The 27,162-nt window shown below is 50.3% G+C and overlaps 1 protein-coding gene across 2 annotated transcripts in view; it reads left to right on the top strand.

Annotated features, from left to right (window-relative positions):
* The first annotated feature begins 1,817 nt into the window (after positions 1 to 1,817).
* The window catches only part of Col26a1 (collagen type XXVI alpha 1 chain), a 128,057-nt gene continuing 102,712 nt past the window's right edge, over positions 1,818 to 27,162 (top strand). For both annotated transcript variants that reach the window (XM_038346560.1, XM_038346559.1), the window contains exon 1: positions 1,818 to 1,975. In XM_038346560.1, coding sequence (XP_038202488.1) covers positions 1,818 to 1,975 — 158 coding nt within the window. The remainder of the gene's footprint in view (positions 1,976 to 27,162) is intronic.

Here is a 27,162-nt window from a genome sequence, read left to right as displayed (position 1 = left end):
GCCAGGTGGTGGTGGCTCACACCTTTAATTCTAGTACTTGGGAGTCACACGTCTTTAATCCCAACACTAGGGAGGTGGAGACAGGCAGGGATATGGCTGGGCCGAGAGAGGAATATAAGGTAGAAAGAGACAGGTACACAAGTCATTCAGTCTGAGGATTTACAGAGACAGGATCGCCCCTTAGGCCTGAGGATTCAGTAGAGGTAAGATCTAGTGGCTGGCTGTTCTGCTTCTGTGGTCTTTCAGCTTTCATCCCCTAATATCTGACTCTGGGTTTTTCTTATTAAGAGCAATTAGAATTCACACTACACTTGCTATCTGGTCTAATATTATCCCATAGATACATAACCCATAGGTACCTTCTTGTGTGGGTACACAAATACATTACACTCATCTCTCTTCCCCTTCTTTCCTAAATTGCCCATCCTGTGTCCCGAGTTTCTGCAGTTCCCAACTTAGTTGTTTTGCTTGTTTGTTACCAAGTCTTGCTACAGACCAGGCTCCTCCTGCTTCTGCCTCCCAGGTACTGAGATCACAGGCAAGCACCACCATGCTCAGCCCAACTCTATCTTATTCTGTGGAATGTCCACCCTTCCTGAGTTCTCAATAGTCTTGGAGGCCAGGTTAGTCATGGCAGAATGGAGAGCCCTTTCGTGGGATTAATGACTTAGACTTAGTGCCCTTTCTTACACGCTCCATCCATATCTCCCCCAAGGCCTGATGGATTTGGAGAACCTGCACTATGGGGAGTACCAGTGCTTCCTCCCAAAGGAATCTGAAGTGTGTTCTGTGGGCACTGGCTAAGTCCAATACATAGGTCACAGCCCCTCCTCCCCTGGGTTTGAAAGACACTGTCTTTGAGCCTTCCCTGGGCTCCTAGGATAGTGAAGAAGACAGGAAAACTCCATGCTGCTGTCACCTGGTCTGTGCTGTGGATGCTACAGTAAGAGAAGGAACTCCATTTTTTTGGCCATTGCTTGACACAGGGGCTCATTATACAGCTTAGGCTGACCCCCAAATTCATCATCGGTCTGTGGAGTCTTGGCTGAATGTGTGTGTGTGTGTTATGCATGTGCGTGTGCATGGGTGTGTGGAGGCCAGGAAGCAGCATAGGTGATCTGCCCTATTCCTCTTAGCTTCACTGCCTTCAGACAGGGTTTCTCTCACTGAACCTGGAGCTAGGTCAGAAGTTGGCAAGCCCCAGGGATCTTCCTGCTCCCACTCTTCCGACTGGGGGCTGCGGGATGGGGTCAGAGGCCACGCCTGGCGTTTTACATGGGTGTTGGGGATTTGTACTCAAGTCCGCAGGGTCTGTAGCGCACACTCTTACCCACAGAGCCATCTACCTAGCTCAACTTTTCTTGAGCCTCAGGTTCCATTTCTGAAAAATGGAGACGATAAGAATCGTAGACGGTGCGGCTCCATGGAAACCTGGATGTCTTTCTCACCTGGAAATGGAAAGTTCAAAATGTGTATTAAGGGCCCGGGATGTAAGATTTGGTGTTCAGAAGGATGCGTCCCCTGGGGCGCCCCCAGCTTGGTAGACGCTTCCTCAGCCCTGGACCTCCGAGGGTTAAAAAGAAAGACCCACGCCCCCTTTAACTGCGCAGAGCCCACCTCGCTGAATTTGAAAAGGCGGTCCTGGAGAGGCGTGGGCGACCCCCAGACGACTTCCACCTCAGACCCTGCCTTCACACCATCACCGGCTGGCTCCCTGCGCTCCAGCCTGGGGCCGCAGGATCGGTCCAGCCGTCCGGGGCACGCCTGATTGTCCCCAGCTCCCGGGACTCCAGGTTCCCGCGGGCGAGCTGCACAAAATGAAGCTCGTTTTGCTGTTACCATGGGCGTGCTGCTGCTTGTGCGGGTCGGCGCTGGCCACGGGTTTCCTCTACCCGTTCCCGGCAGCAGCCTTGCAGCAGCACGGCTACCCGGAGCAGGGCGCCGGCTCCCCCGGCAACAGCTACTCGAGTCGCCGGTGAGTAACGCCGGGCGCCGGGCCTGGGGGAGCGATGGCTAGATCCAGGGACAGCGGGAGCTTGCAAGAGTCATGGTCGGGTACTAGGGACACGGGACAGTGAGCAAGGGGCGCGGGGGAGCTGAATTCAGCGACATCGGGGACTGTGAGGAGCATTGGCCCGCTGCTGGGGTGGGGAGTGGGATAGAGGACCAAGGACTGGATAGAGACACTAAGGGTCACAGAGAAATTGTGGTCGAGGGTTGGGAGAACAGAGACTCGAAGGCGTGAGGGCCAGATCGAGAGACAACAGGGGATCTGAGGAGCGGTGGCCTGTTGTTGGGGTTGCAAGGGACGGGGCTTGGGGCTCTGCAGGAATGGATCGGGAGACAGTGGGAACTCCAAGGCGCGGTGGCTGGGTGCTGGGGACGCAGGAGCTGGATCAAGGGACAGTGAGGACTTCGAGGCGCGGTGGTTCGGTGTCGGGGAACTCAGGACACGGGGGGGGCGTGAGACTTCGAGCTAGTGCGCGCTTGATCCAAGGCGCTGTGACTCCACACTGAGTCCTCCGGGTTTGGGTACGCACCACGGAGATTCTGAGGCATAGTGGCCCAGTGTTGGGAAGGAGGGACATCGGGCTTGGAGCACGAGGCCTGGGGGCGCGGACACTGAAAGCGAGATAGGGTACAGTGGGGTGGCCTCTGAGACACAGTGGCTCGGTGCTGCGGACGCAGGCCTGTGTATTCGGGATGGCCAGAATGCACGATGGTAGAAGCTTTGTGGTCAGAATCAGGGGGTGAGAGAGAATACTGCGATCTTGCGCTGGGGACCCCAGGCCTAAGGAGGCCTGGGAGCCAGCTTGTGTTAGAGGGGTGCTGGGAACGCGTCGCCCCGGCTTAGGTGGTCTCCGTTCGCGCCCACTCCGTCTCTTCCCGTCCTGGTTTTCTTGCCCCTCAGCCCGGGGCTTCGAATGGAGATAGTACCGACTTGCATCCGGGAGTGGTAGAGAGAATTCCTCGCGCTCACAAGACTCGAGGTTCAGCCTCCACGAAGTTGCCAGGCTCACCTGTGCGGCCTTGGCTTTTTGTTCCACAGTTTCCAGAGTTACCAAGGCCGTGAGTCCTTTTGGCCACTTGGCGACACTAGAGAGGCCATTTCATCTAGTCTTTGGGGCCTTAGGCCACCTTGGCTGAGACTTCCCATTCACTCCGGGACGTGGTACCCGCCTGGATCCCAAGGCTTCGGTGTGGGGATGGAGGCGGCACCGGGTCACTCAACCCTCAGTGCCTGGACCCTCCCGCTGCTTCTATCTACCGCCAGGTGGCGCGCTGGCCTCCCCCGATGGCTTAACGCTGAGTCTTGCAGGCTTTTGAATTCCTAAAGAAAATGAAAAGCAATCAAATAAATGTTACTGACCGCCGTGTTTGCACATCTTTCTGAGTTCAGCGTTCCCATTTGACGGTATCTCCAATCTTCACACCTGTACCGGCGCCACGGCATATGTTTTAATCCTTACACCAGTTCAAGAGCCGCAAGAGAGTATTAAAGTACTGGTTTACTGCTCTTAATAAAAGACCAGAGTTGGGGTCCCAGCACCCAGGACATGGGGCTTGCAATCTCCTGTATCTCCAGCTCCAGGGCATTTGAGGCCCTTCTCTGGTCTCTGAGGAAACTGCACTCACATGCACGTGCACACACGCACACACACACACACACACACACACACACCCCGTCTTTTAAACTGAAGCCCTCATTCTCTAAGTTCATTGGCAGCACGCAGGGGCGACTCCCATCTTCTTTCTTCGGACATGTTCTATTGCTCCCCTCCCCTGTTATGAAAGCCAAGAACTAGGTCCCAGGTCCTATTGCCAGTTTGCTTGTAATTTTATTGCTTTTATTTTGTTGGAAAATTCTTTCTGGAAGCTTCTAGTGGGAGAGATCTCCAAACACCCATAGAAGTGTAGACTCTGCACACTTCCATCTGTGAAGATGGCAGCAAAGAAGCATTGGAAGCCGTAGAACATTCTGTATTGTGTGAGCCATGGTCTCATTTCGGAACAACTGAACATGGATGCTGGGGATTCAAACTCTGGTCCTCATGCTTATACAGCGAGCTCTCTTATTCACTGAGCCTTCTCCTTAGCTCCCTTCAAAACCCTTTAACATTTAGTGAGATGGAGTCTCATTAAAGTGTGTGGACTGGTCTTGAACTTGTATAGCATAGGCTGACCTCACTCTTCTGATCCCCCTGCCTCAACTTCCAAAGTAGCTAGAATTACAGTAAGGCATGTATGTTGTGCCTGACTTGGGAAGTAGTTTTGTGTGTGTGTAATTTAACTGTTAAACAGAGAGTCCTGAGACTAAACCAGAAGTCTGGAGTTACACACACACACACACACACACACACACACACACCTCCCCTGATGTATAGATTTGCATCTCTTGGATTCAGCCAACTTTGGATAAGTAGATACTAGACCCAATGACCATGAACAAGAATTTTATCAGCATTTTACAGCAAGGAGACCGGAACAGTTTGTGCTGGGAGCTGCGAATGCTTCGTGGATAGTGGATCCTTTTCCTCTGCCAAAATTTGCTTGCTGGAGTAAGGGAGGTGGTTTGGGTGGGTCTTCAGCGTGCGCCTGCAATGCTAGTGCTTGGGAGGCTGAGGTAGGAGGATTCCTGGGACTTGCTGGTCAGTGAGGCTAGCAGAGTCATTAGCTCCAGATTTAGTGAGAGACCCTGCTTCAGAAAAGTAAAGTTGAAGCCAGGCGGTGGTGGTGCTTGCCTTTAGACCCAGTCCTCAGGAGGCAGAGGCAGGCGGATCTCTGAGTTTGAGGCCAGCCTGGTCCATAGAGCAAGTTCCAGGACAGCCAGGGCTATGCAGAGAGACCTTGTCCCGAGAAACAAAAACAAAAAAGTAAAGTTGAGGGTGAGAGCGGTAAAGGTATCTGATCTGACTTCTGCCCAATACCTGTGTGCACACAGGGATGCACAACTAAACACACACACGTGCAACACACACACAGAAACGTGCATACTCACAAACACAAGTTTACATGGAACTTAACTGCCTTCGTTTTGTTCAGAAATATTTTGTAGAAGCTTCTATTAGAAGGATTCTCCAAACACACACAAATGTTTGTCTATGATTTTATCGCTTGCAATTTGTTCAGAAATGCTTTTTAGAAATTTCTGCTGGGAGAGGTCTCGGAACATGCACAGAAGTGTGGGCTCTGCATGCTTCCAGATGTGGAGATGGCAGTAAGCAAGCTTCATAAGTTGTAGAATAGTCTGTATAGTGTGATGTCGTTTACGGAACACAATAGTTCTACACAGCACCCCTCCCCCTATAATCATGTAGTTCAGGGATCGAACCCACTGCCTTGCATACATCAGGCAGGGGCTCTACCACTGTGACAGTCCCACCCTTTAATTTATCTTTATTTAAAAAACTATTAGCTAGTGTGTATGTGTGTGTATGGCATATGTGTTTGAATATGTATCTCTTTGCATGCATATGTGATGGCCAGAGGGAGTGTTCTGTACCTGTGCTGTCCCCCTGTGTCTCTCTCTGCTTTATTCTTCCATGAGATAACCTCTCATTGAACCGGGAACAGGACTGGCAGCCCGTATGCCTAGATACCTTCCTGTCTCTGCTTATGTTCCCCTTGCTCTCCCTGTGCTGAGCTTAAAGGTGCGCTCCCAAGGTCTGTTTTTTTTTTTTTTTTTTTTTTTTTTTTTTTTTTTTTTTATATATATATATGGGCACTGGGAATTCAAACTCAGGTCTTTAGGCTTGTGCAGCAAGCCCCCTTAGCCATTGAGCTTTTTCTCTACAGCTCCTTTTAAAACTTCTTTTTGGGAGAGGGTCTCACTAAGGTACTTGGGCTTGTCTTGAACTTGCTTGTGTAACACAGGCTGGCCTCCTGCCTCATCCTTCCCAAGTACCTGAAATTATGGTGTCTGGCTTGGAAAATAATCGTGTGTGTGTGTGTGTGTGTGTGTGTGTTACTCTTTTTGAGCCATTAAATATTATACAGAGAGTCCTAAGACAAGACCAGAGTCACACAACCCCATACAAATCTAGGGACTTGTATCTGTGCATCCAGCCAACTTTGGGTTGCAGCAGCAGCAGCAGCGTGAATGGGTGTGTGTTTCACTTGGATGTGAGTGCAGAGAGAGGGCTCAAGTTGGTGCAGGAATCACCGGCAACCACTCTTCCACCTCACTGAGGCAGGGTGTCTCAATCAAATCCAGAGCTTGCTGATGTGGTTGTTCTGGCTACCTAGCTGGGTTTGGGGATCCCTTGTTTCTGTCTTCCAGTGCTGTCTACAGGCTGACCACCTGGCCCTTATGTCGGTTCTGGGGATCTGAACACCAATCCTTATGTGTGTGGGGCAGTGTTTAACCAGTGAGCCATCTCTCCAGCCCTATTTTGCCATGTAACCTCCAGGACAGAACACCTGGGTCCCTGTACGAGAAATCCCGTTTCTCTGGTCTCTCTCACCAAACGCCATCATCAAACTATGAAACTAGAATAATCCATCCATTATGATGTTAGAGCCCTCATGATCCAGTCACCTGACTGTTGTTGGCTCTCTTTGATCACCTCTGTTAGAAGCCCAGCTTGGATCCAGTGTTGAAGTTGCTTTGACGAAACTACAGTGAAGTCTCCTAATTTTTTTTTTTTTTTTTGAGGACCATGTCAAGTACAATCTTAGTGGTCTGTTGATAGCTTACCCAAGAGCCTTGCCAGCTGGTCTTGTTCTGATAGCAGTCTTGTATAAGATGTTTAATCTCCCAGAGCCTGGCTTCTGGTCTATATGATAAGGATCCCATAGAGACCAGGATCTGGTTCATATGATAAGACTCTCATAGAGACTAGAATAGTCATGAGACTCTGGGAGTAGAAAGGGATGCAAGGATTTGAGGTTTGCAAAATACCCATCTAACCTCATTCATTTTTATAGGTTCCTTATTGTTTACACGTGAGAGGTGGCGTGAGCACTCACATGCTGATATCTATGGGAGTTCATATGTGCGTGCAAATGCACACATATGTGCAGGACAGAGGACGACTTTGTGTATCCTTTCTGAGACACAAAGTCTGAGATACGTTTTGAGAAAGGGTTTCTAACTGGCCTGGATCTCACCAAACAGGCTAGGCTGGCTGTCCGATACTGTCTCTGGCCCTAGAACTGCAAACATATACTGCCACATCTGTCCCCTCTCATAAAGTCTGGGCTGGCATCAAAATATGTTGCCAAGGATGGCATTGTACTCCCGATCCTCCTGGGATTGCAAGTGTGTACCACCACACCTGGTTTATGCATGGCTGGGGACGAACCCAGGGCCTTCTCCATGCCAGACAAGCGATCTACAACCTGAACTACACCTATGGCTCCGTTTATTTGTCTTTGTTTGCAGCTGCAACCAGGAGGGCCAGAAGTGCTTAGCCTGTGCTCAACCCTTCTCTCATCTGAGACAGATAGCCTCCTCTGCCTCCTGCCGCTCTCCATTGTCCCTTGCCCGCTGCAGGCTGAGCAGCCCCACCTGTGGGAGGTGGTCATGCAAGTGCCACATGCTCTTCTAAGTCCTAAGGTCAGTGGGGCTGACTGCCGTCGGTGTTAAGGTTCCTGTGTCTAACACAGTTAGGGTTTAGGGGGGCACACGTCCCACATTCACCTTTCAGAAATGAGGGGAAGCCGCAGGCAAGACCTCGGGGTGTGTTCCTATAGAATCTCAGTGGTAGGAAAGATGGCTCAGTGAGTTAAAATGTTTGCTGAGCAAACATTTGGACCTGAGTTCAAGTCTCTAGCATCCACACAGTAAACTGAGTATGGTCATGCAGGCACCTACGACTCCAGCACCATGTGGAGTAGAGACAGTAGGCTCACTGGTGATGGATCCCAGGCTTACATGTGCATATACACTCAAACACGTTGCATATACAGACAAACACATTGCATATACAGACAAACACATTGCATATACACACAAACACATTGCATACACACACAAACATATTGAGCCGGGCGGTGGTGGCGCACGCCTTTAATCCCAGCACTCAGGAGACAGAGGCAGGCGGATCTCTGAGTTCAAGGCCAGCCTGGTCTACAAGAGCTAGTTCCAGGACAGGCTCTAGAAACTACAGGGAAACCCTGTCTCGAAAAACCAAACCAAACAAACAAACAAACACACAAACATATTGCATACACACACAAACACATTGCATATACACACAAACACATTGCATACACACACAAACACATTGCATATACACACAAACACATTGTATACACACACAAACACATTGCATACACACACAAACACATTGCATACACACACAAACACATTGCATACACACGCAAACACATTGCAAATATACACACAAACACATTGCATACACCCACAAACACATTGCATACACACACAAACACATTGCATATACACACAAACACATTGCATACACACACAAACACATTGCATACACACACAAACACATTGCATATACACGCAAACACATTGCATATACACACACAAACACATTGCATATACACGCAAACATATTGCATATACACACACACAAACACATTGCATATACACAAAAACATTTCCTTTTTCACAAAAATAAACTCAATTAACTCTTGGCTCAATGTGCAAAGTCTTTGCCCATTTCCTGACCGTCCTCTGTACAGATGGATAGAGCAAATGCAGAACCTGAAACCGTTTTGTGGCCCACTGGGAAAGTGTCTGGCAGGTCTTTTTGGGAAAGGTTCTGAGCCTTGACGTGATGACAGGGCTATGTCCCCACTCTTTCTCCCCCTTCTCTCTTGCCTTCCCTTCCCTCCTCACTTCCTCTCCTTCCTGCTCTTTCTGCCTCCTCCCTCTCTACCTTTTCTTCACATCGCCTCAGGAAGGGCCAGCTTCTCAGGACATCTCTCAGGACAGTCCAGTATTTCCCAGTCAGGGTCCCACTCTCAGAAGGTGGAGATCATCTTGGACTAGTTGGTTCTCTTCTTCCACCAGGTATTGAACTCAGATCCCCAGTCTTAGTGGCAAGTGCCTTTACTTGCTGAGGTATTTTGCCCACCATGGGTTCTGGGGATCAAACTCAAGTCCTCAGGCTTTCAAGGCAAGCACTTTCTTGGCTGAACCATCGGCCCAGCCACTCAGTGTCCTAGTCTTGAACTCTGTAAGTGCTATCTGATGGAGCAATGGAATACCCGCTGATGGCCTGAACACCAGCTGAGGAGACATACTACTTCTTGCCGCCTCCTGGCCTTTCTTGGATGGTGATGTGTGACACCGTGTCTGGGGAGATATGAACAGACATCATCTACGTACCCAAGATATGGAACCAGCAGAGACTGAAGCAACAACACCATCAAAGTCCAGCTTGGTGAACTACTGAGTTCACTGTAGTTCCTCACTGGAGCGTGTGTGAGGAGTTAATTACAGGAACATGGATGTCTCAAAGTAGCGGGATCCCTGAGAGCATGGGTGATGGCTCATAAAAGATGTAGCTCTCTGTACAACCTGCAGGCAGATCAGCAGGCTGGAGAGTCTCCTCACTGGTCTTTATGATTTATATAACCTTGAGTGGGGAGGAGCTTTGTCAATCTGTTAAGTTTCAGGGACTTTCCAAGACTTGTGTGTTGTCTACTTCCTGAGTTTTAAGGAGTCTCCCTTCAGAACTTACTGAATTTTAAAGTGCTTCACTCAAGGTGGGATATTGAAGTTGGAGGAAATTGCTACCCAAGAGATAGGTTTCGAATCTCTCCACCTTGGAGCCTCTCAGACCCATCTTGGTGTCTCCTCTCCACCTCCCACTGAAGCCGATTGCCCCTGCATCTTGCTGGGGTCCAGGTGTGTGGTTCAGGCAGATAAGGGAATAGGCTCCTCAACTCAGGGCATCCTGACTGTGGTCTCTACCCTAAGCTGGCCATGCCAGGGCACACTCAAAGAGTGTCTTGCTGGAAACTGTGTCCCTCAGCTTGTCCCTTGCATTGCAGAGCAGTTGTGATACTGTTGGTGGCTTGGAGATCCTGAGCCACCTGGCAGGACTTCTCTATATGGGCTTCCCACAGTGAGCATGGGGCCCTTGACCGCTGGAAACATAACCCCGGTTAGTGGGTTACACATGGGCAGAAATACCTTGGAGTTGGTAGAAGGGGCCCTGGGTGTGCACACTTCTCATTTAGGACTGGAAACCTATTTCCTTTTTTTTAAAAAAATGACTTTTACTGGGGCTGAAGAGATGGCTCAGTGGCCTAGAGCTCTGGCTGCTCTTGCAGAGAACAGGAGTTCCGTTCCCAGCATCCTTGTGGGGCAGCTCACAACTGCCTGTAACTCCAGATCCAGGGGATCTGACGCCCTCTTGTGGCTCCTTCAGTTATACACACACACACACACACACACACACACACACAGAGAGAGAGAGAGAGAGAGAGAGAGAGAGAGATTTTAAAAAATTTCAATTCCATTTATGTGTGCATGCATGTGAGCTTGTATGCTATGTTGTTTGTGGAAGTTGATTTTTTTTCTTCGATCATGTGCGTTCTGGGTATTGAACTTAGGTCGTCAGGCTTGGTGGCAGTCACCTCTACCCACCGAGATGTCTCATGGGCCTGGCACTTTAGTTTTTGAGGCTCTGTCTCTAATTGAGCCTGGAGTTCACCATTTCAGCTAGACTGGCTAGTGAGCACCAAGGATTCTCCTGCCTCAGCAATGCCCAGAGCTGGCATTAGAGGAACACGTCAGTACACTTGGCTTTCCACTTGGGTCTTGAACTGAGGTCCCCATACGTGTTCCACAAGCACTTTACAGACTGAGCCGTTTCCTCCAGCATGGGATCACACAGGACGGTCTTCTCGGATGCGTGTGAGTGCGGGGAGGTGGGGAGCCTTCCTGTAAAGTCCCAGGGGTCTCTGACACACTCTCTCCCTCCCTCCCTCCCTCCCTCCCTCTCTCTCTCTCTCTCTCTCTCTCTCTCTCTCTCTCTCTCTCTCTCTCTCTCTCTCTCTCTCTCTCTCTCTCTCATCCTGTCCCTCTCTTCTCACAGCTTGTCTGTTATTTTAAAGATCGATTCCCAGAGAAAGAATTACTGTGGCAGTAGAAATCCCCATTAGCTTCTCTTGGCTCTGGCTGGCCCCACACTTCACTGCTGTTGGAAGAATGTGTGATCTGGATGCGGACCAGCTGCCCCTGGGGCGGTGACCCGAACCTCCATAAGGAACTGTTAGAGGATTTTCAGGAATGTTCGCACAGTGTGCCTGGGGAGGGGAGGACGGTCTGCAGCCTCATGGCAAACCTGCACATCATATACTGTTCTCTGAATCCCTGGGAGGGGGAGGGGGTGTCCCGCCCTTCTGGCTGCCTCTCCCTTTGGAATAAGCAACCTTCAGTCCAGGTTCCTCTGGCTTCTTGTATCTTCTCGTCTGTCTGATACTGTTACCTGAATTATCACGGTCAGAGCCTAGGCCATGTGCAGGGTTTTGTCTTTTTAATTGACAATTCAATATTGAAAACAGAAACAATTAATTCAGGACTGGTGAGATGGCTCAGCAAACAAAGGTGCTTGCTGTCAAGACTGACAACCCAAGTTCAAACCCTGAGACCCACATAGTGGGAAGAAATATTGACTCCTGTAAATGGTCCTTTGACCGCCACATGTGTCATGGAATGTACATACTCATGCACACACATGCATACACACGCATACACACACCATGCGAAAAGAGAGAGATTTATTCAACTGGTCACATTGGCCACATTGGGAAGAGGAACACAGTGACCCCTCCACCCCAAAGTCTATCTTTGGTATCCTAACATTTAGCTTTAAGTTTAAGTTAGGGCAAAAGGTATCCACAGCTAAGCAGCTCCGGTCAAGGTGTGGTTCTGCCTGCACTGGCCCACCGTTGTCTTGGCTCCTGTTTCTTCTCCAAAATGTTCTGATATGTCATCAGAACTATGTGAAATCTCTTCATATAGTTAGAGGAGATTTCAGTATAGCTCCTACCTCTGACTGGCAACAGGCTTCGGCTCTTTCCTTCTCTCAGCGTGAGATTCCTGGAGAAATTCCAATTTCTCCGGCACCATTGTCTCAATAGCCTGATAGCCAAAGGAAGGGGCCCAGTGTCTCTTAAAGTATCTCTGTTCCTGCTAGGACAGCTTCTCTTAAGAGGGGTAGCCGTGAAGGTCTTCTAAGACCCTGTGTGAGCTGAATGCTGTTGGAGCAGGGGTGATGGTTTCCTAGAACATGCTGAAGTCCTCATTTCAAAGCTGCAGGGTTTTCTTCCTAAAGAGAGAGACTGAGCCTGGATCCCAACTCTAGACAGCGTTCTGTGAAATCCTGGTCCCAGGATATGATTTAATCCTCAGAAATCTCAGGGCGGGCAACCTGAGGTCTGGAAGCTTCGTTGGGGGAAGGGGGAGGGAAGCGAGAATGTCACGTGTCACTCTCCTGGAATCCAGACACTTGTAAGTAAACTCACTGGAAGACTCTGGGTAGGATGTCTGCCTCTCTGGACAGCGGCGTGGACCTCCGAATCACCCAGGAGGATGGAGATAAAGCGTGCATCAAAGATGGGCACAACCTGAGCAGTATCTTAACTTCTTTCCTGGGTCCGGGTACGGGCAAGGGCAACTGTTAAAGATTCACAGACAGGCTCTGGGGGGTAGGGAGCTTGGCAGCAACTCATAAGGCTGTAGGTGAGTGCAAGCTGATTAGCCTTCTGGTTAAATCTAACATGAAAATGTGTGTGTGTGTGTGTGTGTGTGTGTGTGTGTATGTGTGTGTGTGTGCGCGCGCATGTGTATGCTTGCCTAGATTAGACGAAGGCCTTGGAGATTCGGGGCTTCTCCTGTCTCCACCTACCCCTTCTCACCGTAGCAACACCAGGGTGACAGCCACATCCTACCGTGTCTGTCTGGCTTTCTGAGGGTTCTGGGAATTTGAACTCAGGTTCTCATGATCACATGGGAAGTGCTTTATCCAGTGAGTCATATTCTTCCTGGGAGCCTTGTGGATGAGTCAGGCTTTCTTTCCTTGTCCCTAGAATGTTGCCAGATCTTCCCTGGTGCCCACCGGAGGGGCCTGGGCATGCTGACAATTCACACCTCGTGGGTACCAATGCTTGAGTGTAGCAGTTTCTTCCTGATTGGGCCCCACTGTCTACGCCCAGGCGTGTCACTTCTGGCTTCTGACACATTTGTCTTTCCTGCTCCACTGGCAGGCCTGTCTGTGGTTCTCCCCCCTGGTCCCTGTGATTGACTTGGCCATACGGCTGGTCACTGCAGGTCCCGGCTGGTCCCGGAGTCCATGAGGTCTTGGCTTGCCTGCGCACCCGGTTCTGGGGTGATGTGATCCTGGGCTGCTGGACTGTGTCAGCTGCATCCTCCCCTTTGTTCTGCAGCTGTTGGTGACAGTTCACTCAGACCCTGAGGATTTCTTCTTTGTGCGCACATGTGTGTGGTGCCTGTGCTCGTGTGCTCATGTGCAGAGGCCCAGAGGGTACCTCAGGTGCTCTGCTGTGCCACACCCCACTTGACTTCCTTGAGGTGGCCTATCACAGAGTCTGGAGCTAGGGAGGCGGCCAGCAAGCCCCAGTGGTCCTCCTCTCTCACCACCGACACGACCCTGGGGGTGCAGGTGGGCATGGCCGTGCCCGGCTTTCCACAAAGGGGCCGGGTAGCTGGATTCAGGTCCTCGTGCTTGCAATCGCAAGTGCGCTTGCGCACTAAGCCATCTCCTCACTTCCGAAGACTGGCAATCTGAGTTCCGTTTCCATAACTCACACAAAGGTGAAGGGAGAGAACCGACTCCATAGGGGTGTTCTCTGACCAGCACACGGAAAAGAAGCATGTGGCCTCCCAGCCCTTCACACACACACACACACACACACAGAGAGAGAGAGAGAGAGAGAGAGAGAAAGAGAGAGAGAGAGAGAAATAATAGAAAGTTGATTTTTTTTTTTTTTGGCAGGGTCTCACTATATAGCTCTGGCTGACCTCCAGCTCACAGATATTCCCCTGGCTCTGCCTCCTGAGTGCTGGGATTAAAGGCGTATGCCACCACACCCAGACTATTTTTGAGAAATTGTTTTAATTATTTTAATGTTTTACCAGGTGGTTTTCTAGGGCTTTTGAGAAAATCTTATAATCTCCCAAGTGTGTGTGTATGTGTTTGTGTGTGTGTGCATGTGTGTGCGCGTGTGCACCAAAGCCTGCCTTGACCCAGAACTGGACGCTCCATCTGATCACAAGAAAATTGTTCTAGACCCAGCAACTCAAGTTGAATGTGCGACCTTCCTGCCTCCATGGCCTGAGTGCTGGGCTCAGAGACCCAGGTCTAACACCAGTGCTACCTTTCCTTTTCTAAATTAGTTAATGAATTTTTTATTTGTTCATTTATTTTTGAGACTTGTCTATGTAGACCATGCTATCCCAGAACCCAGTATGCAGACCAGGCTGGCTTGGAACTCAGAGGTTCATCTGCCTCAGCCTCTGCCTCCCCAGTGCTGGGATTAGAGGTACGTGCCACTATGCCCAACCAAATGTGTGTGTGTGTGTGTGTGTGTGTGTGTGTGTCTGTGTCTGTATGTCTGTCTATGTATGTGAACGAAGCTATGGTGAGAGGCTGTTGGGTCACCTAGAGCTGGAGCTGTAGGCATCTGAGAGCCGCCTGACGTGGGTCTCTGGAGGAGCAGCAGGCACTCTTGACCACTGAGGTTTCTCTCCTGTCCCAGCTCCCAGTTTAACGTGGCACTAGGAATCTAACTTCATGCATGCTGGGCAAACACTCTGCCTCCTGAGCCACCTACCATAGCAGGTAATGCAGGATTGAGCAGGGCGTGGACTAAAGCAATGCCCTGTTCTGGTTTGTCATTTGTGGTGCTGGGGATGGAACCCAGGTCTTATGTGTGCTAGGTAACCACTGAGCCACACCCCAGCCCCTCATTGAAGGAGTCTAGGCAGGTGCTCTACCACTGAGCCACACCCCAGCTCCTCACTGGGGGATTCTAGGCAGGGGCTCTACCACTGAGCCACACCCCAGCCCCTCACTGGGGGATTCTAGGCAGGGGCTCTACCACTGAGTCACACCTCAGCCCCTCACTGGGGAATTCTAGGCAGCGGTAAAAGTTCTCAATCACTGAATTACATCCCAGTCCCAACAATCCCTTATTGATTCAATTTCAACGGAAACTCTGTTGTGTTCACTTTTCCGCCTGAGATGAGTATCTTGACCATGAACATCCATGAACTCTGGAGCCTGGAAATGTGTTTTAAGCACGGAGCCAGGAGCCCCTGCACACTGACAGTGTGAGGGTCTGCCTAGGCTGCTGCAGAACGAATGGCTCATACCTACTTTTTGTAATTTTTCCCCCCTCTCTCCATAAAAGTGATAACATTAGAAGTTGTCTGCCTGCTGTTTTTGGTCCTGGAACAGCTGCTCATGGGGACAGCTGTCTCAGCTTCAGGACACAGGATCTGCCGGAGATTAATAACAGAGCCCAGCCAAGCCCATGGGGAGCAGAGCCGGCTAGGATTACCTTGCACCAGGAAGTGTGCCTGCCCTGTTGACAGCGGGTGGGGAGCCTGCAGGATGGATGGGATTTGGGGGCGCCAGGGGGTGGCTGGGCAAGACAGCCCACTGGCTGGCCCAGTCAAATCCACCTCCCACCCCTTGAGATGCAAACTGACTCTCCCAAGAGCCTCTGGCTTCCGCTCGACCTGAAACCCTGCAAGAGCTGGTCTCTGAGAAAGATGTGAGGGGCCAGAAATGGAAGCCAAATGTTGGTGTCAGGTAGAGGAAGCTGGTGGGTGTTGCGGCTCTGCAGGCTGGGCAGCTGTGAGGGCTCAGGCTCCCGGGGCCGGCACAGCTGTGGAGGTGAGGCTCCCTCGTCTAGTTTTAAAAGTTCTGGCACACTGCGCATGTGCGAGCACACCAGTGGGTGGAGACCAGTGGCCAATTGTGAGTGTTGTTTTTCGAGTCTACATTTTGTATTTAAAAAGAAAAGTTTTATTTATTTGTATATTTATTTGTGTGTGTGCTCGCGCGCGTGCATGCACTTGCACGCGCAATGCGTGCCTGCATTTGGTGTGTTTGTGTGTATGCCTACTTGCTTGTATGTGCATTGCCTGCATGATGGCGCCTGCAGAGACCAGAAGAGGGAGGCAGATCTCCCAGAACTGGCCTTACAGGTGGTTGCAAACCACTGGGTATGGGTGCTGAGAACTGAACTCAGTTATCCCCTGCAGAGCAATGTCCTCTTAATTACCGAACCACCTCTCTAGCCCTTCCCCTCTCCATCTATTTATTTGTTCATTCATTCATTCATTCATTTAATTTGAGACAGAGTCTCTTGCTAGCTTGGAACTCACTGAATAAGCTAGTCTGTTTGGTCAGCAAATCTCAGGAATCTGCTAATCTCTGCCTCCCCAACACTGAGAATTCCCGGTGCACACCACTTCTAACTTTTTTATGTTGGTTTTGGAGATCAAACTAAGGTCCTTCTTGCTTGCTTACTTACTGAGGTAACGTCCAAACCTGTAACTCTGCTTGCCCGTGGGTGTTGCACATGTATGTGTTTGTGGATGCGTGTGTGTGTGTGCATGTGCATTGTGCATGCCTGTGTTCATGTGTGTTCATGTGTGTGTGTGTGTGTGTGTGTGTGTGTAAAACAGGATCTTGCTATGTGCTTCTGACTGTCATAGCATTGCTGCTAAGACTGCAGTTGGGTGAGCATCTTTTCTCATCCCTATCTTCAGCTCTTTTGGGTGCAAGTTCAGGGGCAGAATTGCTGGATCACAGCGCCAGTCTGATTTTGAGGATCCACTTCACAGTGGCAGTGACAGAATCCGGAATCCATCCCTATTAACAGTGAGGAGCTGTGTGCCAGTTGTTTCTGTCGTTTTCGTTGATTTTACCCTTTTGAGATAAGGCCTCACTTTCTAGTCCAGGTGGACCTTGAACTCGGAATCCTCCTGCCTCAGCTTCCTGAATGCTAAGATCATAGACATGCCCAGCTAAAACTACCTACTTCTTAAAAACCTGTGGGGCTGGAGAGATGGCTCAGTGGATAAGAGCACTTGCCACCCTTGCAGAGGGCCCAGGTTCAAGTCCCAGTACTCACATGGCGGCTCGTAAGTGTAGCTCTAGTTCCAGGGAACCCGATGTCTTCTTCTGGCCTTCACAGCCGCCAGGTATGCAAATGGTACGCAGACGTGCATACAGGCAAAACACCAATATACATCACAAGTGCAAATTAAAAAACTACCGTGTATGCAGTGCACGTGAAGTGTATGTGCGTGCATGTGACTGTGGCATAAACAAATATAAATTAAAAATGACTGTATATGTAGCGTACATGAAGTGCGTGTGTGTGTGCGCGTGCGTGCGTGTGCATGACTGTGTGAGTGCAGGCCAGAGGTTGATGCTGGGTGTCTTCCTCTATCACCCTCCATCTACTTTTCTTTTTTTTAAAGATCTCTACCTAAATAAGGAGATCGGTGAGTGATTAGATAAGGCTGGTCAGCAAGCGCTGGAAATCCTCTGGTCGCCATGCCGCAAATGCTGGGGTAACGAGTGTGCGCACCATGCCTGGCTTTTATACGTGGGTGCTTCATGCTCAAGATGCAACGAGTCCTTCACCGACTGAGCTGTCTCCCCAGACCCCACATGTTTCCAATTTTAACATAATCAAATGTATCTGCTTTTTCTTTTGTTGTTTGTGTTTTTAGTGTCATAGCCAAGAAACTCTCACCCAATCCAATGTCATGAAATTCTCCCCTGCATTTTCCTCTAAAGACTGAGGTAATTTGTGGTCTTGCATTAAGACCTTTAGCCTTAATTGGAGTTGCCTTCTTTCCTTTCTGTCTTCTGTCTGTTCTTTCTTTCGTCTTCATTCAATTCAAAGCAAATCCCAATCCCTCCCTCACCTCCCTCCCTCTCTCTCTTCTTCTCTCTTTCTTTCTTTCTTCTTCTTGTCTTTCTTTTTAGACTGCGTTGGTAGCCTAAGTTGGCCTTGAATTCTGTGTGTAGCTGAGGCTGGCATCAAAACCAGTATTTTCCTGCTACAGCTTCCCAGATGCTGGGAATAAGAGTGAGCTTGGGCAGTGGTGGCGCCCTCCTTTAATCCCAGCACTCAGAAGGCAGAGGCAGACAGATCTCTGTGAGTTCGAGGTCAGCCTGGTCTACAGAGTGAGTTCTGGGACAGACAGAGCTACACAGAAAAACCTTGTCTTGAAAAAAAAATAGTGAGCATGGTCATACCCAGCTGAGTTACTTTTCTGGTGTGCGTGCGTGCATGTGTGTGTGTGTGTATGTGTGTGTGTGTAGGGTGGAGGACTACCTCGGCTGTCATTCTTCAGGCATTTTCCACGGTTGATTTGTTTGCACAGGGTGTCTCATCTGGCCGGGCATCTCATGGACTGCACATCTCCTGAGCCTTTGCACCTTGTCTCTTCGGACAGGATGCCACTTGTGGAGCCCATGGATTTGCTGGCCTGGCTGGCTAAGGAACCCCAGGGATCCTCTTGTTTGCACCTCCCCAGGGCTGAGATTACAACCATGCAGGTGTTTTTGTTTTGGATTGAGAGACAGGGTTTCTCTGTGTAGCCCTGGCTGTCCTGGAACTCACTCTGTAGACCAGGCTGGCCTCGAACTCACAGAGACCCACCTGCCTCTGCCTCCCGAGTGCTGGGATTAAAGGCGTGCGCCACCCCCGCCCAGCTGTGCTCGGCTCTTCATATGGGGCTTTGAACTCTACGCTTGCACAGTGAGCACCTCACTGACGGAGCTGTCAACCCCAGACACAGCTCTTTCCTTCTTCCAGGATTATCATCTCAGGTCCTTTGTCACAGAAAGAAAATCTAAGTAGCATAAAGGGATCTGGAGAGACAGAGACGCTGACATCACTTCTGTGTTGAAGTTAAAGGTAAATGATAAACAGAACTGTCTCTACACATACGGTGTCACAGCGCTCAGTCATAACTTGAACTCTTGCTTTAACTATGATTTAGTCTCTTTGGAGGCACAGACTCATGTAGGCTGTGTCGAATTCCCTAAGAAGCCAGAGATGACCTTGAACTTCTTATCCTTCTGCTTCTGACTGCCTAGTCTGTCTGGTTTTATGTAGCGGTAGGGAGGAGCCCAGGGTTTCGTGGCTTTAGGGAATTGAATGCAGGTTGTCAGGTTTGGTGGCCAACACCCTTATCCACTGAACGGCCTTGCTAGCCCTTACCTCCTTCCTTGCCAACTTATCCATGTAGTAAATACTATGATGCATATTTTAACGTGTGTGTGTGTGTTATATAAGTATGTATTAACATTTTTTTGAAACAGAGGTTTACTATGTAACCATACCTAGCCTGAAGCTTGCTAGTATAGACCAGACTGGCCTAGAACTCGCTGTGATCACCTGCCTCTGCCTCCCGAGTGCTGGGATTAAAGGTGTGTGTGTCTGCTTGTATGTCTCCTAGAACTAGGCTGTTGTGAGCCAGCTGATGAGGGTGCTGGGAACTGAACTTGGATCCTCTATAAGAGCAGTAAGTGCTCTAACCGCTGTGCCCTCTCTCCAGCTTTGAACTTTTGCATTGGCATCATTCATTGCGTTGGGTCAGGAAGAGCTCTATTGGCAAATGGAATAGAGGCAGAGGAGGAAGTCAACCCAAAGAAGATGCTGATCTGATTCTTTCCCCAGTGATCCCAGGGTGGGGATGCTTGCCTCAGACACACTGCAGTGTGTGTGTGTGTGTGTGTGTGTGTGTGTTCGTGTGTGTGTGTGTGTTTGGGGGAGTTGTCTTCTGAGTGTTCAGGACTATGAGGTGTCTGAGGCAGATGCCTAGGGATTAGACACCACAAGATCAAAGAACCAAAATGCGGAGGGATGCAAACCTCCTAAGGTTAGGATGTTGTACGACTGGTAGAGCATCTTGCATGCGTGAAGCCCAGGGTGCCATCCTCGGCACTGCAGAAAACTGGGCATGGTGGCACACACCTGGAATCCCTGTCCTTGGGGGATGGAGCCGGGAGGCCATTCTCAGTAAACAATGTGTTCAAGGCCAGCCCAGGGTAAGGAAGACCTTGAGTCACATGACAGGACACTGCAGTGACAGGTGACGGGCGAGGACCAAAGGACCAACACCATCGACGGAGACCCTGAATACATCAGCACGGACCTGACACACACCCTGCCTCCCCCAGCTGTCAGACGCTTGCTCCTCACCGTGGGCAGGTTTGTGTACTGATATTTTATTTGTATGTTAATAAGTAAAGCCAACCCGAAGATCAGAAAAGCAAGACACTGGCTCTTACCTCTACCTCAGTCTGAAATGGCGATCCTGCCTCCAGGAATCTCAGAATGAGACTGACCAAGAGCTGTCTCCTCCCGTCTTATATTCCTCTCTAGAGCTGGGATTAAAGGCGTGCATCACTACAGCCGGTTTCTATGGCAAACTAGTGTGGCTACTGGGATTAAAGCTGTGTGTCACCACTGCCTGGTCTGTAACCACTGTGGCTGTTTTACTCTCTAAACCTCAGGCAAGCTTTATTAATTAAAATCCAAATGAAATATCACGACATTGTAATCTCAAGGGCTCCTGTCTGCTGTGTGTTGCCTCCCAGAGTCATTATTTGTGCTTGTGTGCTGTACGTGTGTGCGCACACTTGTGCGTGTGGGTACACATGCACACATGTGACCGTTCACGTGGAGGCCGGAAGTGGGTGTGAGGTGTCTTCCTCAGTTCCTCTCCACATTATTTATTATTTTTGAGACAAGGTCTCTCACTGCATCCAGTTCACCCATTGGCTACGGCCATTGAGCTCCAGGGACTTGCCCCTCTGGCTTGACCCACTAACCAAAGCCTTTTGTCCGGAGGTCAGCGCACTGCCCGGCTATGGTAACTGGACCCTCACAGGCTGGTGACAGATCAGCAGGAAGGAAGGGGGATGGGCCAGAGCCTCAGCCCTCTGAAAGCCAGAGCAGATGGTGAAGAAAAACAAGAGTCCGTTTGCCTCTCTGGGGCATCCGGTCCCAGTGCAAGGCTTGAGTATTTCTGGCTGGAGAGTTTACTCCCATATGACTGCATGGAGAGAGTTGGAGGTCACCTTCTCTGCTTTGGCCGTGTACCGGGGCCTGATGGAGAGCCTCCTTGTTTATGTTCTCCAGGATCTGGTTTGGTCGGAGCTGTCAGTTTTTCCAGGGCAGGGGCCACGACCCACCCTGAGGCCTGGAGGATCCCGTGCACCATCAGCCAAGGGCCTGTTGAGTGACAGCCGGGCCCAGGAAATTCCCAGAGCAAAGCCGTATCTCCCCCATCCAGCCCTTCCTGATCTCTGAGACCTGAGAAGGGGGCAGTTTCTGCGTTTGAACTCTATTTATAGTTACAAGGCCCACAGAATTCTACAGGCCAAAGTTTGGAAACAGTACCTCCCTCACTGCTGTAGGTTTAAAGATTTTAAAAAATCTATTCATTTATTTGATGAGCTTTCATGTGTGTGGGCATTGGTGCCATGGCGTGCCTGTGGAGGACAGAGAGCGATTTTCAGGACTCGGTTCTCACCTTTCCACCATATGGGTTCTGGGGATCGAACTCAAGGAGTCAAGCTTGGCGGCAAGCACCTTTCTCCACTGAAACATTTGCAGACTCCTACTGCTATAGTTCTTTTGTTTGTTTGCTTGCTTGCTGCTGTGTGTCCCTTGCTATGGGAATACAGGCTCTTTGTCTCAAGAAAGCGACAAGGAAGGATTTGCCCAAAAGTCTTACAGCTAGAGAATGGCTGAGCCAGGCAGAGCTGGAACCTGGGCTTTGTGTGTGTGTGTATGGGGAGGGGATGTAGGTTCAGGATGACTAGGTAGTCAAGGATGATCTTGAACCTCTGAACCTCCTGCCTCCACCTCTGGAGCAAGGTAATGCAGGTGTTTGCCGCAACTCCTGCTTTACGTGGTGCTGGGGGATGGAACTTGGGGTGTCATGAATGCTGGGCAAGCACTCCAACAACCATGACCTGAGCCCAGCTCAGAGCCTGTGTTTTCTGGCTTTGGGTACCACACCTTCTGCCTCTCTGCATCTTGGAGTCTTCATCTGGGTGGATGGAGTGGCAGTCCATCCTAACGTACAGAGTTTCCTCACCCTAGGGAGACGGCTCATGGGTGAGGGGCTTGCTGTGTACGCATGAGGACCTGAGTCTGGATCCTCACGCGCTGTAAAAGCTGGCTGTGGTTCTGCTTGTCTATGGCCTCAGCACTTGTGGGGTGGGGTGCAGCTGGACGTCCTTTGGATCACCAGTTCCCAAATAATGACACAAAGACTTCTTAATTATGAAGTCTTGGCCTTAGCTTAGGCTCATTCCCAACTCGCTCTTAAAACTTGAATTAACCCATTTATATTAATTTGCATTCTGCCAGGTGGCTCACTACCTCTCCTCCATGCCGTAGGTCTGACCTCCCTGTGGTCCACTGGCAGATTCCCCAGGCCTCAGATTCCTCAGAGTTCCTTTCTCTCTCCCAGGAAGTCCTGCCTATTCTCTCCTGCCTAGCTATTGGCCAGTCAGCTCTTTATTAAACCAATCAGAAGGCAGCGCAGACAGAGACACTTCTTCACAGTGTACCAAAAGATTATCCCACAACAGTCGGGCGCAGAGACAGGCACATCCCTGAAGGCAACTGACTAGTCAAACGGGTAAACTGAAGGTTCAGTGAGAGACTCCGTTTTAAAAAGGTGGAAAACCAGGCTGTTGTGGCTCACGCCTTTAATCCCAGCCCCAGCACATGGGAGGCAGAGGCAGGTGGATCTCTTTCTGAATTCGAGGCCAGCCTGGACTACAGAGTGAGTTCCAGGTCAGCCAGTGCAACACAGGGAAACCCTGCCTCAATAGAGGTGGAAAGAAATTGGGGAAGACACTCAACACTGACCTCTGGATGGCACGTGCTTGTGTTCTCAAGTGTACACATGCACACACACACACACACACACACACACACACTGCAGGATGAGTAGAAAAGTGAGGTACCGTAACATTTACATATCCAGAGACCATGCCATCATAAAGGAATCTGTTACACCTCTCAAGAGGAAGGGGTGTGACACAGGGGAAACAGAGTCATGGCCTCAGGTCAGGTAGAAAGCAAGGGACATGAGGTCAATGTGGGTAAGGTTGTTATTGTAGTTTCTTAAGAAAGATTTAGTTTTAATTGTGTGTGTGTGTGTGTGTGTGTGTGTGTGTGTGTGTGAACACAGGTGCCCCAAAAGCTAGAAGAGCATTGGACCCCATGGAGCTGGAGGTACAGGCTGTTGTGAGCTGTCTGAATGGGTGCTGGGAAATTGAATTTGGTCTCCTGCTGGGGACAGGTGTGTAACCCACGAACCTGGGTGGGATATTCCAGACTCAAACTATCGCTGTGCATCGCTGGGTCGTCTAGGACAAAGCGTGTCACCATGTATGTGTGCGGGACATAGGTTACCGCATCGAGGCTCCAGAAGCCAGAGACCTCATTAACATTTAGGATTCCACGACAGCCCATGTTGAGTGTCGCCTATGCAGAAGCAAGCAGGGGAGATGGCTCAGAGGGTAAAGATACTTGCTGATGTATCTCGGGACGTGAGTTCAATTCCTGGGACCCACATGGTAGAAGGAGAGAGGAAACTCTTGCAGGTTGTCCTCTGACCTCCATGTGCACACTCACTCACACACACATAAATAAAGTAAAACTGTAATAAAAGATGAGTAATCATGAATGCAGGGGATAGCAGTGACCCCCTTTACTGGTGTGGACCTCAGATGTTGTCGTGTGCCACTGTTCCTGGGAAGACTTGACACAAATACCTCTTTACCAAAGCTAGGAACCATTGACAGACCAGAGAAAAGGACACCACCATAGTCCAAACGGCTGAACTAGTGAGTTTCTTGGGGTTCCTTGCAGGAGTATGGGGTGACTCAAAGGTCTCCTCCTCATCGGTGAAAGTCCACCCAGCACTGGTGACTATTCAGGGAAGCTAGAGCAGAGCGGAAAGAAGAGGAGGAAGAATAGGGAGAGGAGGAGGAGGAGGGAGAAAAGAGCACTTTTTAGACTTCACTGCTTCAAATGTCCCATTGTGAGGTTCCCCTCCACAGGGAGAGAAACTTATCCCCAGGAATTCTAGCCCAGAGCCTGGCAAACCCACCCCAGGGTTGATTAAAGGAAACCTTTCTGGTAAGGCAACTGCAAGTCATTAGCGTTCAGATTTTTCATGGATGAGCCGAATTCGGCTCGTTCTGCAGCCTGCGATGGATTTAATTTTCTGTTTGATCCCACAGAGGAACCCACAAGCAAGCGCGGCGGTGGCTCCCGGGTCTAGGTGCGGAAGTCGGGGCTTCTCTGGCGCTCTGTGGGAATCTCCCTCGCTAGGGTCTGCAGGGGTTCCTGGAAGGAAAACCCTTTAATCAGTGAGACTGCAGGGTGTGTGGCATGGGAGGGAGGGAGGATGGCTCTGCAGGGACAAATCAAGAACTTAAAACAGCTGCAGATCCTCTGGGTGATTCTGGGTCTTTCTTGTGGTCTAGTGGTGGCGGCCCCCGCCGTGCCTGCAGGACTTGGGCGCGGCAGTCTGGGGAGATGGGAGAGAGCAGAGGCGGGCTCCTTGCACCTTCCACTAGGGGGACATCTGCCTTTGATCAACGCAGGAGAACAAAGGGGGGCAATTAATTGCCTGTAACAGGCTGAGGGCAGCTCGGATTTCTCCGGAGTCGCAGTGGGGGTAGGGGTCTCAGCTGCCCGGGCCACAGTGTCTGTGGAGGGGGCTGGAGAAAAAATTCTGATGCCTGCCTCAGTTCAGGTCCAGGCCTTACCAAAATGCCTTTACACGGTTTCCTACCGCCTCAGGCCAGCTCTCCAAGCTCAGGCCCAGCGGCCTTCTCTGGTTGGCTCTTTACTGATCCCGCCCCAGTCTCACTTCCCATCCCCTCAACTCGTCTTTCCAGCCACTCAGAGCTGTTCCTTACACTTCTAGGGCTTTTAAGTTTTTCCAAATTCTTATCTTTGAAAAGTAGAGCAGGGCGGTCCTCAGAAAAATGTGGCATGCTCCTATGCACATGCATCTGTCTGTCTGTCCATCTTGCAGTACTAAAGATGGAACTCAGGGTCTTTTAAGTGCTCTGCCTAGAGTCCCCAGTGAGGGGCTGGGGTGTGGCTCAGTGGTAGAGCCCCTGCCTAGAATCCTGCAATGAGTGGCTGAGGGTGTGTGTCATCTATACAATGTCAAGAAGATGTCACTGAAGGGCTGAGGGCATGGCTCGATGAATTCCAGTTTCAGTGGAATTAGAAAATATTGTTGAGGGCGATAGAGGCAGCCATTTTGACATCGACCATTGGTCTCCAATGCATTCACGCAGGCGAGTGCACCCACATGTGTATTTACACATACTTACTGTCACCCCAATTTAAAAATGCATGAGTTAGTCACCCTCTCTGTGCCTTCAAAAGCCAGTCAGTTCCCTCCATTGTCATCACGCCCAAAGTGGCACTGAGCATGCTCAGAGGGACTCCTTTCATAAGGAGGGGTGTGGTCTTTGTTGATCTGGGAACCCTAGTTAATTAGGTCTGTGCACGTGTGTGTGTGTGTGTGTGTGTGTGTGTGTGTGTGTGTGTATGTGCGTTGGAGCCCTGTGTTTCAGGACAGAAGCTACCAAAGGACCAGCCAGGACTCAGTCTGGGTGACTTCCGGAGGATGGGTGTTGTTCCTTGCAGACCAGTCCACCTTTCTCTTTATGTGTTCTTATCACTGTGTATCCTAAGCCACCCTTGGGCTGGGGAGCTGGGGACCAGAACTCTGGGATCTGCCCACCAGACGTGACAGTTGGAAGGAAGGGACAATGGAACGCGACCAGCACACGTACCTTTCTAGTTGACACCACTTGGCTGGAAGTTATCTCAGAGTCCCTGCGGACCTAGAGATGACCTCATCTTGCCAAATATTTGCTGGGTAAGCCCGAGGCTGTCCCTGTCTGAGGAACCCTGGGGGCAGTGGAAACTGGCCCCCAGACAACTATTCACTCGGCCGCTTTGGTTTTCACCTGCACAGTTGCCACAGCGCTCCAGCCTTTTATCCGCACATCAGCATGAAGGGCTCTGAAGCCCTCCCAGCCTCAAGGCCGCCCTTCCTGCTCCATAGGCTGCTGGCAGAAGAGAAGGAGCCGGGACCCTGGAGCCGGAGAAGGCTCGCCCCACACAAAGTCAGTGATTCCACAGAACGATCCTCACCCAACGCTTTGGTATTTGCTTCCTCGTCTTCAGCTGTGGGGTCTTAAGATGTTCAGCTCCGTCTGAACTCACAAGTCGGGAACTTCAGGAACCACCAGCCATGACCACCTCAAAGAGGCAGGGAAGAGAATCCAGGCTTGGAGAGACACAAAAGGCTAGCTTCAGAATCAGCGGGATGGATTCTGGAATTTGAGTTTATTCTTTCATTTGCATGAGTCCCTACACTTGGTGGCAAGTGCTTTAATCAGGAAGCCATTTCCCCAACCCCACCTTTATTTATTTTTTCCAGACAGTATTTCTCCCTGAACCTGGAGAGCATTGGTTTGTTTGGACTGGCTAGCTGGCAGGTCCCAGGAATTCTCTTGCCTCTGCCTCCCCAGTGCTGGGATCGTAGGTGTGCAGGGTACATGCATGCCTACGTTTGTAGATGCGTTATTTTGGATTCAGGACCGGGAGGTGCACTGCCCATGGTGAGATTCTCTGATTGCCATTCCCTGCCACCTTCCCAGCAGCCTCAGCAGCCCTGGGATATCCGATGCCAAATTCTGTGGTCATCCCTGTTCGGCACTCACTTGCATTCCACAGATTCTTATCGGATCTCTCTTTCCCTAGTGAACGCTGGAACCAGTCTCCCTGCCGATTGCAAGGGGATGGATGGCGAGAAAATGAAACACAGCAGTTTTGGGTTTTGCTGACTCTGCCCGTAGCTTGCTGGGCCGCTGTGGGCCGCCATTTCCTTCTCGGGGTCTTGATTTTCCTCACCTGTTAGAGGTTGGGGCCAGGCCTGGGGGTGCAACCTGTGATTTCAGTTTTTAGGGGGGTGGAAAAAGGAGGATCATGAGTTTAGGACTAGCTAAGGGTTACAGGGCGAGACCCTGTCCCAAGACAAGTAAGGAAAAGGAAGGAAAGAAGAACAGAGGTTAGGAGGGAGGGAGTGAGGCAAGAGAACCCTTTTTCTTTATC

Source organism: Arvicola amphibius, chromosome 10, assembly GCF_903992535.2.
Source record: "Arvicola amphibius chromosome 10, mArvAmp1.2, whole genome shotgun sequence".
Taxonomy (NCBI): Eukaryota; Metazoa; Chordata; class Mammalia; order Rodentia; family Cricetidae; genus Arvicola; species Arvicola amphibius.
This window is presented reverse-complemented; position numbering and strand designations above follow the sequence as displayed.